The sequence below is a fragment of the Squalius cephalus genome (genome assembly GCF_949319135.1).
Source record: "Squalius cephalus genome assembly, chromosome: 1".
In the NCBI taxonomy this organism is placed as follows: Eukaryota; Metazoa; Chordata; class Actinopteri; order Cypriniformes; family Leuciscidae; genus Squalius; species Squalius cephalus.
Window position 1 is genome coordinate 49,467,301 of NC_137122.1, and position 19,128 is coordinate 49,486,428.

General features: G+C 39.4%; 1 protein-coding gene across 12 annotated transcripts in view; it reads right to left on the reverse strand.

Annotated features, from left to right (window-relative positions):
- baiap2a (BAR/IMD domain containing adaptor protein 2a) overlaps window positions 1–19,128 on the reverse strand; it is a 98,960-nt gene that overhangs the window by 63,488 nt on the left and 16,344 nt on the right. For 7 of the 12 annotated variants that reach the window (XM_079868455.1, XM_079868453.1, XM_079868463.1 and 4 more), the window contains exons 2-3: window positions 9,903–9,978; window positions 3,023–3,121 (exon numbers count right to left, since the gene is read on the reverse strand). In XM_079868455.1, the coding sequence (XP_079724581.1) occupies window positions 3,023–3,121; window positions 9,903–9,978 (175 nt within the window). The remainder of the gene's footprint in view (window positions 1–3,022; window positions 3,122–9,902; window positions 9,979–19,128) is intronic. The other 5 variants (XM_079868456.1, XM_079868458.1, XM_079868454.1 and 2 more) reach the window with 1 other exon arrangement.

Genomic DNA, 19,128 nt, shown 5'->3' on the forward strand with positions numbered 1-19,128 from the left:
GCTCAATTCATATTGAGTCCTTTTAGGATCTATTTGAACTTACTGAAGCAAAGTTTTGGTGGAACAGACTTTCAAAAGGAGGGACAGGAATCTCTCAGGTTTCATTTAGGATGTCTTCATTTGTTTTTCAAAAATGAAAACAATGACATGAGGGTGAGTAAATGATGACAGAATTTTTATTTTTGTGTGAATCTTTAAGCAAATATCACAAGCGCTTGCTGTTAAATTCTGTCAATCACAGCCTTGCTGCTGCTATTCAGACCAACAGCATGAGTGTGTTACTGGTTATGTACAAGAAATTATTATTGAGTAACTTTACAGTACATTTCATACAATAATGGCAGTTTGTTTTTGCACCTCCACCAAAAGCAGTACCAAACAAAAGTCAAACTGGAATCACAAGCGCATCTCCGATCAGCACAGTAGTGGTGTTTTTTCCTGAATGAATCAATGGGTTTGAACTAAATCGATTGATTGCATGATTCAGTGACTCACTAATAAAGACAGCCACTTGTTTAGTTCATGAATGAATCAGTGTGTCTGAATGAATTGAATGAGCGAATTATTCAATAAGCATGTTTTCCTACTATATAGGAGACAAAAACAGTATGTCAAAGAGTATTATGTCCAGATCACAGTATTCATAAAACAGTACCCCGATGACCAACTACTTTCGGCATTCTGAAACGCACATATGATGGACACTTTACTATCCCATGATGCAGCGGGAGAGGATTTTTGAATGGCCACGTAGTGACGCAACTGACAGTGGTAAGTTACATGACAATGAAACAATTATTAATGTAGTATTTCAGGATTACATTCATATTATACAGAACATACTTTTTTTGTCTGTATAATATAAATATTAATATTTGCAAATTATGTACTTATTCAGAAGAGGAGACTGTGATTTTGGATACAGTGTGAATTAGAGAGTTTAAACAAATCAGTTGATTGAATGATTCAATGACTCACTCATAAAGACAGTCATTTGTTTAGTTCATGAATGGATCAGTGTGTCTGAATGAATTGGTTGAGCGAATGATTCAATGACTCATAAATAAAAAACACTCACTTGTTAAGTTCCTGAATGAATCAGACTGTTTGATTGAATCATTCGAGCAAATTATTCATTAATATTTGCAAATTATGTACTTATTCAGAAGAGGAGACTATGTGATTACGGATACAATGTGAATTAGAGAGTTTAAACAAATCAGTTGATTGAATGATGCAATGACTCATTCATAAAGACAAAGAAACTCACTCACAGAGATTCTGGAGAGTGCATTCGATGGACACTTTACTATCCCATGAGGCCACAGGCAAGCGACACAGCTGACACAGACATACAGGTCTGTAACTCTTGGACGGGAGCGGGCGGTCGGACAAAAGCCCGGCCGCTCCTGACATCCTTTGACAACAGTGTATCCTTGCTTGAACTTGAAGTGAACAAAACTTTCTGCAGTTGTCGCATTCACACTGTTCCCAGTTCCCTGCCCTGAGCAACCTGGCAAGATATGTTCGTTGCATCCCGACCACGAGTGCACTTTCAGAGAGAACATTCAGCCTTTGTGCTTGGATTTTGGAGGAGAGATGTAAGCTACTGAAACCATTGCCAGTCAGCGACATTCTGTTCTTGCATGGATGTTTAAAAAAAGATTTCATTTTGCAGTATAGCTAGCGAGCCAACAGTTTTCATTTATTCGTATTTTTGGCTTTTCATTTTGAGTGACAGATGTCATATTTAATATAGCCTATTTTTCTCTGTGACACTTTTTTTGTGTGTATTCACTGTATCACGATAAGACAAAAACAACATAAAATTCTTGTATAGCCAACATTTCATATTTGTTCTGCCCTCTCTTTCTTTAAGGGAAATTTAAATTTGAGATTAGTGGGATTTAGCGGGATCGGTCGGGTCGGGAAGAAAATCATTGTAAGCGGATAGCGGGCAAGAGTGGAATGGAACCTAGCGGTAACGGGACGAATAAAACAGTCCCGCGCAGACCTCTACCATCAACCATCAAAATAAAGTGTTAGCAGTTAAGCAGACAGTCTACTAATACTCTAATAAGAGTTAGTCAACATGTAGTTGCAAAGTTACTTATATTAAGTAGAATGTCTAAAGTGTGCCATCAGTGTTACAGAACAAACATGTTCACATTTGTTCCTCATCAATTGTACCTACTCAATCAGTAAGTAACGTCAAACACAGCATCTCGCTTAGCTCTTGAATTGATCAGTGATTTGAACGAATGGATTGATTGAATGATTCAATGACATGCAGAATTGTCTGGTTTAGCTACGTAACATGCAGAAAGACTCCCACCTGACCGTCTGTCTGAAAAACCCAAAGTATCCAAAACAAAAGTCAACTACAGCCTAAATTCACTCAGGGCTCCTGATAGTGAGGTAGAAGGTGGTTTAGTCCATGCTCAAAAGGACTAGAAAGTTCAATAGACATTGGAGATGGTATCACGAATACAAACAAGATTATGCTGCCATACCTCTAGCTGATCCCCATCAGCAACAAGCATCTTGAGGGTCACATATACACCCACTCTCACATCCCTGGCAGAACAAAGAACCGACCAACAATTCTGACAGCCTCCCTGTAGCAGAAAGTGAAATGCTATTTCAAGAAGTTATAGCCCTCGAACTAGATCCGCTTTTTAAACTGATCATAAATGATGCATCGCCAAGTTTCCCTGCAGCACGGCAGATGAATTCCCATCCAATGCTGTCAGCCCTTTGACTTCATTTTCCAAGCAAACTCAAAAAATTGAGCATGGGAAACAAGGAATAATTTACGCCAGTACATAAACCATGTCTGAAATGCGTCAGATTTAAAAAGGTACGATATAAAAGCTTCTCGTAGGTACAAATTCTGACAGTTGGGCCTAATGAAAGCAACATCGGCACTTTGCTGAGCATGTGGTTCCATTAGTGCGTGTTTTGTGGTGTCATGTCGGATCAGGCCACACAGTTTGCCTGTTCCCTTGAGGCAAAACAAGACGCCGAGACTCACCCAGGTCTTTAGATCCTTGACTTTCACTGGCCAGCTCTCCCATTCTCACCAGAGCATCAAAATAGCCCTTCGCTGCAAATGTCACACCTGCAAAAGATGGAGGCAAAAAGAAAAACATGTCAAACATTCTCATCTCTCATTACAACAGTATATTCAGTGATCAAAGTGCCCATGACGAGGATGGGACGGCTATCAGCTGTGCAAGTTGGTGTCAGTCCAGCTGGGTAATGAGCGGGAAAAAAAGCTATAGAAGTGGATGAGTCTGTCACACAACAGGAAACACAATCAGTTGTACAGGAAACACATTTAGAATGAGTAAAGATAGCCCTCCTGTGACTATGGAAATTTACCCCTTTTTTTTTACCGGACCAGCCCAGCTGTCTCCCACACACACACACACACACAGTTTCCCAATCCCATGCCTCATTACGGTTTTAAAATGTCAACTTCGGTGAAAAGAGAATAAACAGAATATCATTATTTCCACAACTCTCTCTGGATCCCCACATGTGCGGAAGAGAGAGCGAGAGGATATGGGCGTTTGATTGTGAGTGAGAGTGTGATTTTACAGCTTAGTCTAATAACAAGTTTCATTGTGGTCTAGCCTATGCTTGGCTTATGCTGGTCTGGTGTTGGTCTAACTGGTGGGACTACATACAGCTAGGCTATTCACTTGTAAAACCTGAATGTTACTGTGATCTCTCCAGAGATTTCATAAACACTTTTGCTTCAAGCAAGTATCAGTGAAATATTAGTACAATTTAAAATAACTATTTTCTATTGTAATACATTTTAAAATTTTATGTATTCCTGTGACGGCAAAACAGAATTTGCAGCATCATTACTCCAGTCTTCAGTGTCACATGATCCTTCAGAAATCATTCTAATATGATAAGTTGATGCTCAAGAAACATTTCTGAATATCAATGTTGAAAACAGTTAAGCTTCTTAAAACAGTGTGGAAGTTCAGGACTCATTGAGGAACAAATGTTTGAAGAACAGTCGTTATTTGAAATAGAAATATTTTCTATCATGTCACTTTTGATTCATTTAATATATCTTTGCCAAATAAAAAGTATCAATTTCTTTCTTTCTTTCTTTCTCTCTTTCTTTCTTTCTCTTTCTTTCTTTCTCTTTCTTTCTTTCTTTTTCTTTCTTTCTCTTTCTTTCTTTCTTTCTTTCTTTCTTTCTTTCTTTCTTTCTTTCTTTCTTTCTTTCTTTCAAAAAAAAAAAAATCTGCTTAAAGGTGCACTATGTAAGAATTTTGCAGTAATATATCCCAAAACCACTAGGCCAGTGTTATATATTTTGTTTAGTTGATTACTTACAATATCCCACATGTTTCCAACTATTTGTAAATCGTGATAAAATTTCGTTTTTAACCAAGGAACCGGGACGTGTGAGCAGGTGTGAGGGAGTCGCCAGTCAATGGCGTCATATCCGCGTTACCCTCGGTTTCCGCTCGTACTGCCATAGTAACCATGGTGACAGACGTGGACAATTGGGTTACGCCTAGCGGTACGCTCACGCTGTTGTTGTTTTGTTCAAACATTTTAGACCATGGCAAGCAGATTTTGAGACAAAAAGAGGACTAAAACGAGGATCAATATCATTTCGAGCTCCACGTCCGTGACTAACTTCGACTTGACAGTGGCGAGTGGCGTCTCTGTCAAGAGTGTTGCATGTACTTTATTAGACAGGTGAGCAAATGTACATAAAACTAATCAATGTTATATAGTTCAACCAGATGAAATGTTAGAATATGATCTGTATGTTATTCTAATGCTGATCTAGCTTACTGCTAGTCTCATATAGCAAACAAACTAACCCATAGAATAACATTCAACACACTCAAATGCAGTTTAGTGTGATACTGTAACTGTTAGACCAAGTGAAACAGTGCTGCGTTATCTCACAAGTTTAATTCGTCTAATAAACTGACCTATGTGAGTGGTAATTCAGCACTTTTTGTGTAGTTCGGTAGAATTAATTGTCCTTATTCCTTTAAATCCGCGGGACTCGTGTGTGGCGCTGATATCTGTCTCTCATTAGCAATCGTGATCTGCTTCATACCACAGTCATGTTAAAATCAATGTATTCACTCATCCATAAACATTATTAGATCCATCAGCTTGACGACAAGATCCAGAATTCCTTAATGCTTATGCGTCATCAACTTACGCCTTTGTTATTGTAAGGGGTTAGCAACCCCTAGCGGCGAAAAAAAAATACATATTGGAGCTTTAATGTAGTAAATAAAAAAGGTGCTCACAATGTAGACAGCTATGGAAATCATAATGAAGCAATTCAGTTTTCGCCATGTGTCCGGTATAGAATGGGTGTCAAAACCGCTCCCTATTATATAGTGCACTGTGTGACATTCTCAATTGAGGAAGTAGGAACTGATGAGTGAAAGAGTGTGAGATTTGGGACAGCCAAACAGCATATGCTGTTGTTTTCCGGAGGATTGGCGGGACTCATTATTGTGTAGAGCAGTGAAGAGGTAGAGGTTTGGCCCACTCATACAGGGCTCATCTCCTGCCTCATAGATGTTTCATGGAATCAGCAGCTCGGACTCGCTTCATGACTGTCACTCTTGGGCTATGACCACAGGACTGAGGAGTTACAAAGCCACTGCCACTATAACTATAACTGCACAGCAAGATCTGGCAGCCAAGATGCAGCTCTTCCCCCCCAAAATGTCCAAGAGCAGTTCAGTAATAATGCCTCAACATCTCCCTCAGAGAGAGAGAGAGCGTAAAAAAAAAAAACTGACGGGGAGAAACTGGATACCAGTCAGCTATTCTTTATGGAATTCATTCAGAAATCAATTGGGACCCACTGGATCCATTGAGAGCCTGTAGAAAATCACCCTGAGCTTCTGGCACGGGCAGAAAGGCCACAAAAATCGGTTGAGCAAACAGTTCATCAAGCTGACCAGCTGTGGCTCTGATTAAGTAAGGCAAAGCAGACTGTTGCACTAGGTCTGTGACTACAATATGTGGCTACTGTTCAGGACTTATTTACAGGGAAATTATGCAGAAATGTGCCTGACAGATGGGACCATCAACTCTGGGCACTCCCACTGTACCATTTCATTTTCTTCACTGTCTCTGTTCTTTTTTTCTTTCTTCTTATAGTCTTCTAGGTTGGATATTTTTTGCTGATACACAGCGTGATTCAACTGTCGAATGCAGAAAAAGTTAACATTACATAAAAAGTTAACTCTTAGGTCATTTAGTATGATCAACCTAAATGGGATGGTTCAGCCAAAAATTCTGAAAATTCTGACATCTCTTATGTCATTCAAAACCCGTGTTCAATTCTTGCTTCTGAAGAACATTTTGAAGAATGCTGGTAACTAAACAGTTTCAGTTCCCATTGACCGCCATTTAATTTTTGGTGTTTGGTTGCCAACATTCTTCAAAATCTCTTTTAGTTTCACAGAAGAAAGAAAGATAAACAAGTTTGGAACGACGTGAGAATGAGATAAGGATGACAGTTTAAATTTTTGGGTGAATTATCCCTTTAAATATTAAACGGATACAACTGCTGATTTTCACACTTTAGATTAGTGTCCAATTCTCACAATTAACTGACTATTAACAATGACTTTTGTCTCAAACTACTAATTACTGCGCTTATTAATAGTTAGTAAGGCAGTTGTAAAGTTTAAGTATTGGGTAGGATTTAAGGATGTGGAATATGGTCATGTAGAATAAGCCATTAATATGTGCTTTAAAAGTACTAATAAACAGACAATATCCTAGTAATATGCTAATAAGCAAATAGTTAATAGTGAGAATTGAACCCTAAACTAAAGTGTTACCAAAACTCCATGGAAATGGTCCCTTTATGAAGAAAAAAACAAACAAACAAAAAACAAACCACAGCTGTATCATTTTGGAAGTCAAATGGAAGTTTAGTTCCATTAATGGTTCCTGAATGTCAATGTAGAACAGTATTTACTCAAATTCCATGCGCCTCTGTTGAGAGCCACAGCCAATTATGTTCTAGGTTGTTTGTAGACCAAACTGAGAGAAATAATGAAATAATATATATAATAATAAATAGACAATTGCACAATCGTATTATTTCTTTGTCCTAAATAATTGCAAGCAACACAAACATACAGCACGACTAGTCTAGTCTAATTCACAACCAAATCAATTCTGAATGAATTCCATTAAAGCTGACAGAAAATAGCTGATGTTTTTCCAATTATACCCCATCTATGCTCAATACTCTCTTTCAGATGACTCTTATGGTTCATTGCTTCATAAAAATGGTATTTTAAATAAAAATAATATACTTGAATAAACAATAATAAACAATTTCACAAAAATCTCATCTCACAGCATGAAGTTCCCCTGGCCATCAGTCCACGGCGTTTCCCTAACCCTACGGCCACAGACACTGGGGTACGCTCTAGCATCCTACATAGGACAAGTGGTTTGGAGGATGAAAGGATAGTTTGCTTTCTCAAAACTTGCTAATGGGTCATTAAGTGAAATTGGAATCCTTACAATTCCCATCCATACATGCAAGTCTCCCGCTTTGAAATTCTCTCTTTTACTGAGAAAGAACCTTGTCATAACACACTCCCCCACCGCACTCATTCTTCTTTCTGTGCCTGAGGCTCTAAAACAAATCAGCAAGAACAATACCAGTCAGAAATAATAAATGGGGGTAGAGAGCTTTGCTGACTTTGTGTCTGAGTGATTTCATTTCCTAAAACACGGGGTAGAGTGGTAAAGACATGGCTTGAGAGCAAAAGAGGATTACGATTTATTCTGGTCGGCTTAGTGTGGACTAGGACCTCCCACCAGAGCCCAGTTTCCCTCACTACTGGGTAGTCAATTATGGAATAAATCTCTTTTTCAACTCGGTCTCTTCTCTTTATGTCCTTTCATCCATGTATTTACGGCAAAAACCCAAGCTCTTCTCTACCCAACTGCTGCATTATTTGCTCTAGAACTTCTTGCTACTAGTGGATAGATGTCTGAAGCATATGGACCCTTGTGTACCCCCTTTCTGAGGATAAGACTCTTTCACCCACCTCAGCCAATCTGTCTTTAATGCTCAAGAGTTTAAAGGGCAGTCTGTCTCACAGATTTTACATAAATCCCCCCAGTGGGTTGGGTGCTGGGATTTATGGGTAGCCCAGGTTTCCTTTGTGACTCTTTAAAGGCCAATTCACACTTCAGGATATAGTTATAGTGTGAGTTTAGTTGCTTCACCCAGTGAGCAATAACTATACTAATACCAGTACTGACACCAGTGTCTTCTTATTTATTCATGCTATACATTGCATATTATGATGATTGAAACTGCACTCCAAAAATAGTTGAGGCAACTTAAATTTAATTGTGTCATGCTAACCAGCAATGGTGCATGTTAGAATGCTGTCGGTCTTATATGACACAGGAACTTACATTTGTTAAGTTGGCTCAGCAAAAAAAAAACAAAAAAAAAAACATTTTGCTTCACTTGTTGCAGCGACCTAAACTAATTGTATTAAAAAAAGTTTTCCTTAAGTAAAATTTTTTTTTTACAGCATAAAAAAAAAGTCCCTTGTTTTCTTAAAAAAAAGAAAAAAAGAAGCAAAAATCAAGGTTACAGTGAGAGCACTTACAACGGGAGTGACATTTTTGGAGGATTTAAAAGCAGAAAAATTAAGCTAATAATTTTATAAAAGCACTGACATTAATAACTTTGTAAAATGTGTGTATTATTTGAGCTGTAAAACTCTTTAAATCATTTTACAGTCATTTTATGGTATATGATATTGCGTTGTCATGGCGACAAAGATGGAAATTTAAACAGAAAAGGTGATTTTAAGTGACTTTTTCACAACCATGTTAAAACCATGTTACACTCACATTATTTACATTTTGTGGCTATACTATAGAACAGGGAGAATTTTAAAGTTTATAGATTGGCCCCATTTCCTTCCGCACGTCCTGATTTTGCCAAGTTAGACGCGTTCCTGGGGCAACATATTTTGATGATCCTGGAACAACATTCCTGTCCGAAAATTTAGTCCAAACCATATCCCTACCCTGAAACCTAACACGATCCATAACTTCTCCCTAAAATCAGAGGGAAATGATGGTGAATAACACTGATGAAGAAGCACCTAACCCTGGTTATAAGCCTAAACTTGACATCAACTGTAAATTTGGCCGTCAAATCTGATTGGTTGATTGAAATGTTGTTCCAGGATCAACCAAGATGTTGAACCATTGCACTTGGTGAAATAATGTTCTGCATTCACTTCCATTGTAATTGCCTCAATGTAACCCAGATTTCTACCTTTATTAAGGAAAAGAAGGGAGAGGCCGAATTTTCTTTTTCCAAAGCCGGTGCTGTCGATTGAGCTTCCGCTAAATCTGGGATTTTCCTTTACGGTGTATTCCTACACATCACCATAAATGTTTTACAGCCACTGTACACCCACGGCTGCCGGAGCAAGATTACATTTGCCAATGTGAATGCAGACATCAATGGGCAATTGTCTGGCTTTCATCAGTCACCTACTGCACAAAGCCTTCAAAGTCGTCTGATTGTTCCTCGGTCTAATGGCTAAATATCAAATCATCAGTGAGGCAGGACACATTATCTCCTCTCTGAATGCCCTCATCAGCTGAGCGTTTGTGTTTGGCCCATCTGAGCTCAGGAGGTGTCTCGGGCTGTGTGAGAGTTGATAAGGCTGTGTGGCCATCTGAATGACAGGATGACAAACATTGTCATCATCTTCAAATGAAGTGGCATTAAAGGAGGATGGGAAGGCGTGGAGGGTTTGGACAGCTGACTGAACATGGATGAAACGGGGGACGTTTGGAGATGTGATGTGGGCGTTACTTACTGGAGAGAGCCTTCTCGTAGTTCTTCCCCATGGCGATGAAATTCCGCAAACAGGGATTGTATTGTTCCATGATGCCCTGCAAGAGATGGAAAGCTGTGTTAAAGGGGTGTTAAACTTTAGTTAGTGTGTAATGTTAAACAACATCTGCAAAATTACAATGCTCAAAGTTCAAAGCAAAGGAAGATATTTGCTTTTAAAGAAATCGTTTTTTAAGGACTACAACAAACGGCTGGTAGGGACAACACGACATTCCTCCCGGGTTAGTGACATCACAAAGCCTAAAATTTACATAAACCCCGCCCCCGGGAACACGCAGTCCATGTTGAGAAGAGGAAGAGTTGTTGCAGTAGAGCACATTTGTGAGTCTGCTCAAGCTGTCGCATCCGTCTTTTCACATGCAATACAGTACTTAACACAAATGCAATAGCATGTCACTCTTTAGGCATCTTACAACAGTTCCCACACAATTTTTAGATTATCATGACAGAAAATGCTAATTGAAGATAGTTAACTCCACATCAGCAACATAAATTAAATCAACTAACCATTCAGAAATGGCCTGTTGCAATCAACATGTTGTCACTTCTTCTTGAGTCTCTCCAACATTGTCCGACTCAAGTTTAAACATAAAAGGCAGAACAGTTCTGACATTTTAGTGCTTGTCTGCGTAATTGGAGCTGCTAACACACACACAAGCTCTTGAAGCTCCGCCCTATGTGCCGGGAGCAGCAGCTCATTTGCATTTAAAGGAACACACACATGAAACGACGTGTTTTTACTGACCCTCAGGGACAATTTTAACATGCTGTAAAAAATTATCTGTGGGGTATTTTGAGCTAAAACTTCACATATATACCCTGGGGACAACAGACTTATGTTACATATTGTAAAAAGGGGCCTTATACCACCCCTTTAAAGAGCAGAATTGTAACATGCTAAGTGTGCATGTGTTATCACTAAGGATGCATCAACATTACAAAGCTTATAGCAAAAAAGCCAATATTAAACATTTGATACGAGTCAAAGCAGCACCAGGAAATTCCATTACGCACAAATGAAGATCTCCTGCAAGGAGACAGCATTTTCGAAGCCTGTACCAAACTGTAATGGGCACGTAGCTTCTATGATGAGAAAAACTAGGTATGTCTGAGCATTCTGTCCTTTTAAGGGTCACATATCGTTTAGATGTCTTTGGTCCATGTTTTTTTAATATATTTTTTGGCCGATTCAGCACGTTCAATCGGCGTTGGGCTGTCGCTGAGAGGGAGAACTGATTGGCTGTTTATCTTAGCGAACGAGTCAGTGCACGAGAATAAAAGCGACAGTGACGAAAGCGAGCAGAGAAGCCAAGATGGAACGGACAGAAGGCTGTTCTAATTATACGACATCTTACCTGAGCATTCAAATGCATGCATTTTTTCATAATAACATGAGCCAACTGGAACGAAGAAAGTGATCAGCGTGATTGATATTCAAAATGGTAAGCAAGCGCTTTGTTGAAGGTTTGTATATCTGCAGGCCTAGTTTCGGTTTCCCTTTTTGAATGACAAAAAATAGACTATTGATACCTGCTGAAATAGACAGATATTTACTTACACGCAGGCGCAGTATGCACGTCCTAGTTGACAGTCGCCTTTAGTCCTTTTGGTGTGTTCAACCGTGTTTTTTGGCCGAGACGCAGCAAAGTCAGCTTTTGTCGCCGCTAGTTCTTTGACGTCGACTTGGTGTGTCCCGGGCTTTAGCTTGTTTACTGAATGCTTGGCTCATTTGATCATGCTGTCAGCTACCTATACTGTAAGTGTGTAGCATTGTCTAGCTCCATTCAGCCCCCCTGCTGAAAAGACTTGATTAGACATGAATTTCCATGCTGGTTTAGGCTGATTAGTACCTTCTAGTTTAGCTGACTGACCAAAAAACATCTAAACACAGCATATGATGGTGCCCCATCTTTTCAGCAGGGGCTGTGCATCTGTACACACACAAACATACCAAGGACGCTTCCATTTTCCCTTATGCAAAACTGTCCACAGCATCATCCCTCATTCACACCACCCATCATTCCATGTTGTGTTAAACAGAGTGTGATTATTCTTGTGGGAGGGAAGCAGACACTCATTCGGGGGTGAGCAAAGAGCTTTGACATTTTGTTCAGGGCTTTGAGGCTATTAAAGAGGATGCGGGAAAGTAAAAGAGATGGAAAGGACGCATATGCTAGGAGTTAATGAACATATTTTGCTTTGAAGTGCCAGTGTGCGAGTTAGGCTTGTTAAATTGCCAGGAAGTTTAAACAGTGAGTTTTAAGGAAGGGCTGGGATGTCTAGTGTTTCTGAGAGGGCAGGGCACATATGCAGCCAGGGCAAATTGTCTCGAAGCTCCGGTCCTAGTGCAACCAAAATAAACACTTTACCGCCTCATCATGCTGTAATCCTTCAGTGAGGCTCACTCGAGTGGGCATCTGTCATAGCACCCTGAGCACCATCCACTTCCCCTTCAGGGCTTCCTCCAATTAGAGCAGCCACAGTCTGCCAGGGCCTTAGGGTTAACAAAGTCCTGAAGCTGACAGCACAACAACACCGAACCCTGCTTCGTTCTCTAAAATTCACTACGAATAACTAAATCCAATACAGCAGCCTGTAACACCTCACAGGAACCTTATGACCATTCCTACTAAAAAACTGTCCAAATCTAGCCAGTATTTCACAGTTAACATCACTATTGGTCAGTGTTTGACCCTCAATCTCAATCCCTGTCCTGGCACATTACCACGACATACAATTACATATATGCCCTTAACATGCAGAGTACAAGTTTGCTTGTAGCATTAGCATCTAGCTAATGTGACCATGACCATAAAATCCATTACTAATTAACATTTAAGGTTCAAGCATTTAAAAATGGCTGTGGCAGCTTTGACAATGCATTCCTCACCATTTTCTTCAACTGAAAAAAAAAAAGTCAACAGAGCAGCCACAAACTCCGCCTCATCTATAATACAAGGGTTTGTGGGAAATATGAGCCCCAAAAGAGTCACTGGCTGCGTTCAAAAATCACATTCTCTCTGAGTACGTTTTTGAATACTTCGCGACTGTTCAGAAAGTGTGTAATAGTATGAATGTGTGTAGTATGAATGTAATCCGGATGTACAACATTGGTCATTGCTGTCATTGTCATGTGACATATAGCGTAGTTGTGTCGCTTCACTGCCATTCATAAATCCTCTCCCGTGGCCGTGGGATAGTAAAGTGTCCATTGGATGCAAACTTCAGAATCTTGGCAGTAGTAGTCGGTCATCCGGGTACTTTTCGCCTACTGCTTTTGAACACTATGAATTTCACACAAAAGTCTCTTTCAAGGAAAATTGCAACGCCTCCAGGCAGCTATGACAGATCTATCTACAGATCTATGATCTATTTGAATGAGGAAATGCCAAAATTCAAAAACTGCTTGCCAAACTCACATTTAAAAAACAGCGACAAATCTCATAAAACAAATCTCTTACACTCAAATAGCAGTAAAACGATGTATATTTCAGGTTGGTCCAGCAATGTGCATGTGCAGTCCTAAGCACAAGTCTAACATAAGCATCTAACAGTAGCTACAGTGATGCGATGGCTTTAACAACAGCTGATTGGCTCTTATTTAGATGACGGGACTTATTCTGCCATATTGTGCGTACTACAAACTCTGACACAGGTTGCGCCCTAGATGATCCAAGTTAAATTCTTGGCTCGTGGTCCTGTCTACCATCTTGATCCCATCCCCCCCTCTCTCCCACTTCACTTCCTGACTAATCTAACTACCTTCCTACTCTCCTAATTAAATGAAGGGGAAAGGTCAAAACAAATCTTTAAAGGACAATTCCGGTATTTAACACTTTAAGTCTATTTTGTAGTTTGTTTTGGATGAACAAGAGTGGTGGACAAAGAAATTTTGACAATGGTTCCTGTCGCGACTTTTTGACTATTTTAGATTTGCCCATGCTCGCTTTAGAATGGGAGTCAATGGCCATGCACAAACATGTCCTTAAAACAACCCTTAACGTTCATTTCAAAACTGTGCAACTCACCGAGTGGTTAGTGGTGTTCGTTGATGATTAAAAACAAATATATCGGCGCAATATATGATTTCAATCTGTTTATTTTTCTATAGTGGAACTATTTTTTCAGATACCTCACAACCGCGTATAAACTTCCGCTCTTCCGCAACTTCTGTTGCTCTGCTCACGCTAGCCTTCTGAGAGACAGAGAACCGAGCGGAAAGACCTAAAAGACTACAATCAAATGTAAACAGCATCCTTTCCGTTTCCGGTAGCGCAGTAATATCAACGAGCAAAGTGTCCTCCAACGGAAATCAATGGATTTTACAAAATGCCAAATAAAACACGACAGAAACTGTATTTCGCTACGCTACTTGTTTTTAATCATCAACGAACACCACTAACCACTCGGTGAGTTGCACAGTTTTGAAAACGAACGTTAAGGGTTGTTTTAAGGGCATGTTTGTGCATGGCCATTGACTCCCATTCTAAAGCGAGCATGGGCAAATCTAAAATAGTCAAAAAGTTGCGACAGGAACCATTGTCAAAATTTCTTTATCCACCACTCTTGTTCTTCCAAAACGAACTACAAAATAGACTCAAAGTGTTAAATACCGGAATTGTCCTTTAAATACAACTTCCTGTTTACAAATTTACAACTCAATAAGGTAGACGACATTAAGTAGCTAAGCATTAGGTGATTTATTAGGAACCCAGTGGCACCCAACCAAGTGGTCACAAAATAAGTAGTAGCTAATTGGCCAAATATAAAAAAGACCTCCAAATCCACTGGTCCAACCCAGTATCAAGCATCTTTGACAGTTTTAGGCAGGGTAGATGGTGTTCAATCAGTCAACACACATCACATAGAGAAGCCAAATACAGGCAGGAGCATGTCAACAGATGGAGAAATACCAGGTCAAAACGCTCTCGGATGCCTGGAATGGAAGACATATTTGGACGGACTCTATAACAAGATGATTTAGGTCAGGTATTAATAGGCACCAAACTACTCAAAGACTAGTCTGACAAATGTTTCAGCCAATATTTCATTGAACCTTCAAAAATATCAATGTGTCCTACAATAAATGAAGTCTGGGAGCAAAATGAGCTCTGAATCTTCGATTGAGCGACAATAAGACCTGTTCCCCAGGCTTCAGTGGCTTGACGTCACAGGTCACCTTCCTGCTCCTGCCACACTCTCTGGGCAGCTCTGAAAGTGGGTCTGCACCTGACGGAGAGTAGGCGGCAGTGCCTCAGCAAAATCAGTCACCTCAGGAGCTCCATTAGATCGAAAGAAAGAAAGAGTGAAGGAAAAATACATATTCATTAAAAAAAAATTGCAAGAGTTTTTTTGGGGGCTTCTTGCGTCTTAATGCCAGTTAGCAAGCTTTGGCACAACAGCAAGATAAGGTATGAAATGTTCTGGAAGAAGATGATAAGTGGAGAGTACACTGTGACACTGAGGAGTACAGTTCTCTTCTCTAAAGGATGAAAGACCTCTCTCCATTTCAAGGGATTTTTTTTTATCTTTACCTACCCTCTGACTCTTTCCCGTACCTTCCCTATTCCCTTGGTGACTACTTTATAACGCCCTGCCAGCATTCCTCATTAAAAAGACACGTCTACATCCTCATAACATGTGAGGGCAATAAAAATAAAAATAGAGAGATAAGGTGCAATGAAGAGAGGTAGAGAAGAGAAGAGCCTGGCGCTAGATGTGGGTGGTTTACATAACGAATAGGTGAGACCAGGTCTGCGCTCATATGGCACTCCTGCAATCAAGAGCAAAATTGGGCGACGCTGACGTTGGAATGATAGAACAGTATTGAAGTAGGCTCTGTTCCAAAACTTGGCAAGCTGCCTACCTAGATGGCATTTTAAGACACCACATACATGCTCCTGATGCCAAGGCTTTCCCTAAACAAAGGCAGAAATCTTCTACTGGATTCACCTAGTTTTGGCCAAAATATGAAGCACTGCATGTACATTTTGCAGAGAAGGCAATCCAAGAATGTACTGTAGCTTCATTTACATGCACCCAAATAATCAGTATATAATCGAATTAATGGCTCAATTGGACAGAAAAAACAGAAAACATCTAAATCGATCTTAAAGAATCTTCAGTTCATATGCATACGTTTATTGACATCTCACCTCTTATGAACTGGTCAGTGGAGGAGACAAATATTCAGACAAATATGCCAGCTTTTTTATTAAATATATAATCAAGGCAAACATGACAATTATACTTGCAGTAACTCTGGTGACATTGTGGACAGTGACTTTCTCCGGTTCTGAACATAGCGACCGCTCATGTAATGCAGATGTAAACAAATATGTGGATCAGAATGCAACATTTAGGGATCATGTACACAGAACTTTCAGAATCTGAAATCAGATTAAAATAGTTCATGGGTTGAGCTCAGTGAAAAATATCCAAGTTTAAAAATATACTTACGTAATATTTATATTTATATTATTTATATACCCACTTTGTGTGTGTAATGTATGTTTATGTGTATTGGAGTACATGAGCTTAGCAACATGCTAACGTTAAATTCTATTCGAATCAGTAGTGTTCTCTTTATGTGATTTTAGTACCGCATTGCGCTTCAGTAACTTATGAGGTGCCTTTTCAGTTAAAATGCTGCCTATGAAGACATCTGTCTATGTAAGCAGTAGACAGCAAGACAGCAAGACAGCTCACTAGGAAAAAAGCTGTAGTCAGCACTCCAGTACCTACAAAAATGAGGCCGTTTAACTGTCACAAACACACCACTCAGCACTGAAAAAATAAGGTTTTCTGCAAATGCTAGTGTCACTTCAGCTAGGTGTAATTAGCTTGGGCTAATGCTAACACCTTGAACTTGTGAATCACAAGTGAGGTCAGAGGGACTGGGCGGGGCTTAGGTGGTTTCTTTTCTAAATGCTGTCAGTGTTGCTAATTTTATCATCCCAGTCCTCGTGTGCTACATCTGCCAGCCTAATTGCAAGAGCTAATTGGAATATGAGGCCAGCATACACTTTGTCTGAGAGCTTGGTTATTCCTGACTCTCTGTAAGGGGGACGCGTGTGCAACACCTTCACTTTAGTGACAAGGCAAGAAAGCGACAGTAAAAACTGTGACAGAGAATACCACATAAATCTGGCCAGATAAAACAGCAAAAGTAGGCAATCGAAGTCAGATTTTGAGCTTTACTTTGAGTAGGCTATTAAAATGTTTATGGGTTCAACGAAGCGCGTAAACAAACTGAGATATTACACCACAATGCTAACAGTGCAACCACTTCTTTGAAAAATGAGGGCCGCACATTAAATAAATAATCATTATTACAGTATTTAGCTGCAACACAAGCTCACTGGAAACAAGTGCCTCTTCCTACATTTTTGCAAAACTCCAAAAATGTACCTATTCATACAATTCATCAAAGTTTTGAGCTCATCCGAAATAAACTCTAGAGATGGTAAAACACCAACCATTTCTATTCCTTTTTACACAAATCATGATTAGAAGGGCAGATTATTGACTAATAAAGACGGACAATATACAATTATCAGCATAATAAAGCGCTGCCAGATTTATGTTCATCTATTTCAGGGAATATTAAACATACTTTTAGCACCACTTACTGGACATTTCACATCGAAAGTGTCATGAAATGTGAAAAAAGCAACGTAACATTTAGCAGAAATGACGCCACAGGCACATTTTTCCGGTGAACCTGGGTTGTTCAGTTTAAGTTTAGGTTGAGTCAAAATATCTACTGTACTTGGCTGTTTGAGCTGCCTTTGAGCCTCATATTTCTGAGGCGTGTCATTTAAAGAATTGTGGCAGAAGGATGGTAGCCTATGTGTCAATTCAATTTTGATTGTACAAATTTTGTGTACAATTGAAGAATAGCAATAAAGCTTTCCAGAAAATGTCACTGATTTATAAATAATCTTTCTTTGGCTGTATATGATCAAAAACTACTGAACATCAATTACTGTGAAGTACCATAATTTTGTTGAATTATTGACAAAAAAGCTTCTTTTTATTGTCAACGAGTAGGAAAAAAAAAAGATATAAAAGGTGCAACAAGTACATCCATTTATTATTTCCAAATAAAACCACATCATGTACTACTTCCAGGTTAAAACCTACAACCCTTTTGATTTCCGACTGAGGCAACCATTGCCAACGCCACCCAGCATTTATGGTGCACTGGGGAACCCAATGTTAACTTTAATAACTGACATTAACACTGACAAGCCAGAAATAAAGGAAATAAAGTGTTAGCAATAAAGGCAAAGGGAAAATGTTACTTAAACACACTCCAAGAGGCATTTAGGTGGAAACAAGTCTTGGAGGAGAGATAAGACATCATTGCAGATGTGAATTATTTTCTTCTTGGGGCCCTGATCACACTGTCTGGGTGTATTTTACGGTTATGACCAGCTGATCATACATTATCCCTTACATAAATCTAATTCTTTTGAAGCAAAACAAGCCATTGCTATCAAAAAGTTATTGAAAACAGACTGAAGATGAATTTGGGTTCACTAAAGGGTCTGATCACAAAGGAGTAATTATTGCCTTCCATCTGTAATATTAGAAAATTGTACATAAAAAAAACAAAAACAAAATGCACTTTTTCCATAAGGATATTTTTCCAACATAAAATATAGAGTCAGAAAGTTTCCCTTTGAATGCGTTTCTGCTTTTTTTTGAGGCTTAATAAATGATTGACACTACAAATGTTCAGAACCCAACAACAGCTGGCCTTGCGCTTGACAACATGCTGGCAGTGCTAATCTAATGCGGCAGAGGTCTGTGCATGGGCTCTCGGCAGACGGAGCACATGGTGTGTGCAATCAGAGAGGAATGTGCGGAGTACAGCGACTGTATCAGTAAAATGACTAGCGTACTGTTCCAACCCCCCTCCCATCAGACCCCTGTCTTAATCACATCAAGGGGCTGAAAAAAGCAGGATCATCCTCACCCTCTCTCTCTCTATCTGTGTTTTGGCTGTATGCAGGCTTACAAATCTCAATATGCAATACAAATCTAGTCTCAGTTTCGATCCCTAATTCAGGCTCAACGACATGTACTCCTAAAAACAAGCATGCCAATGTGGGTGTTACTTCACATTGTGTTTACAACCAAGTTTTGACACTGCACATCAAGCGGTGACCAAACAAAAGATT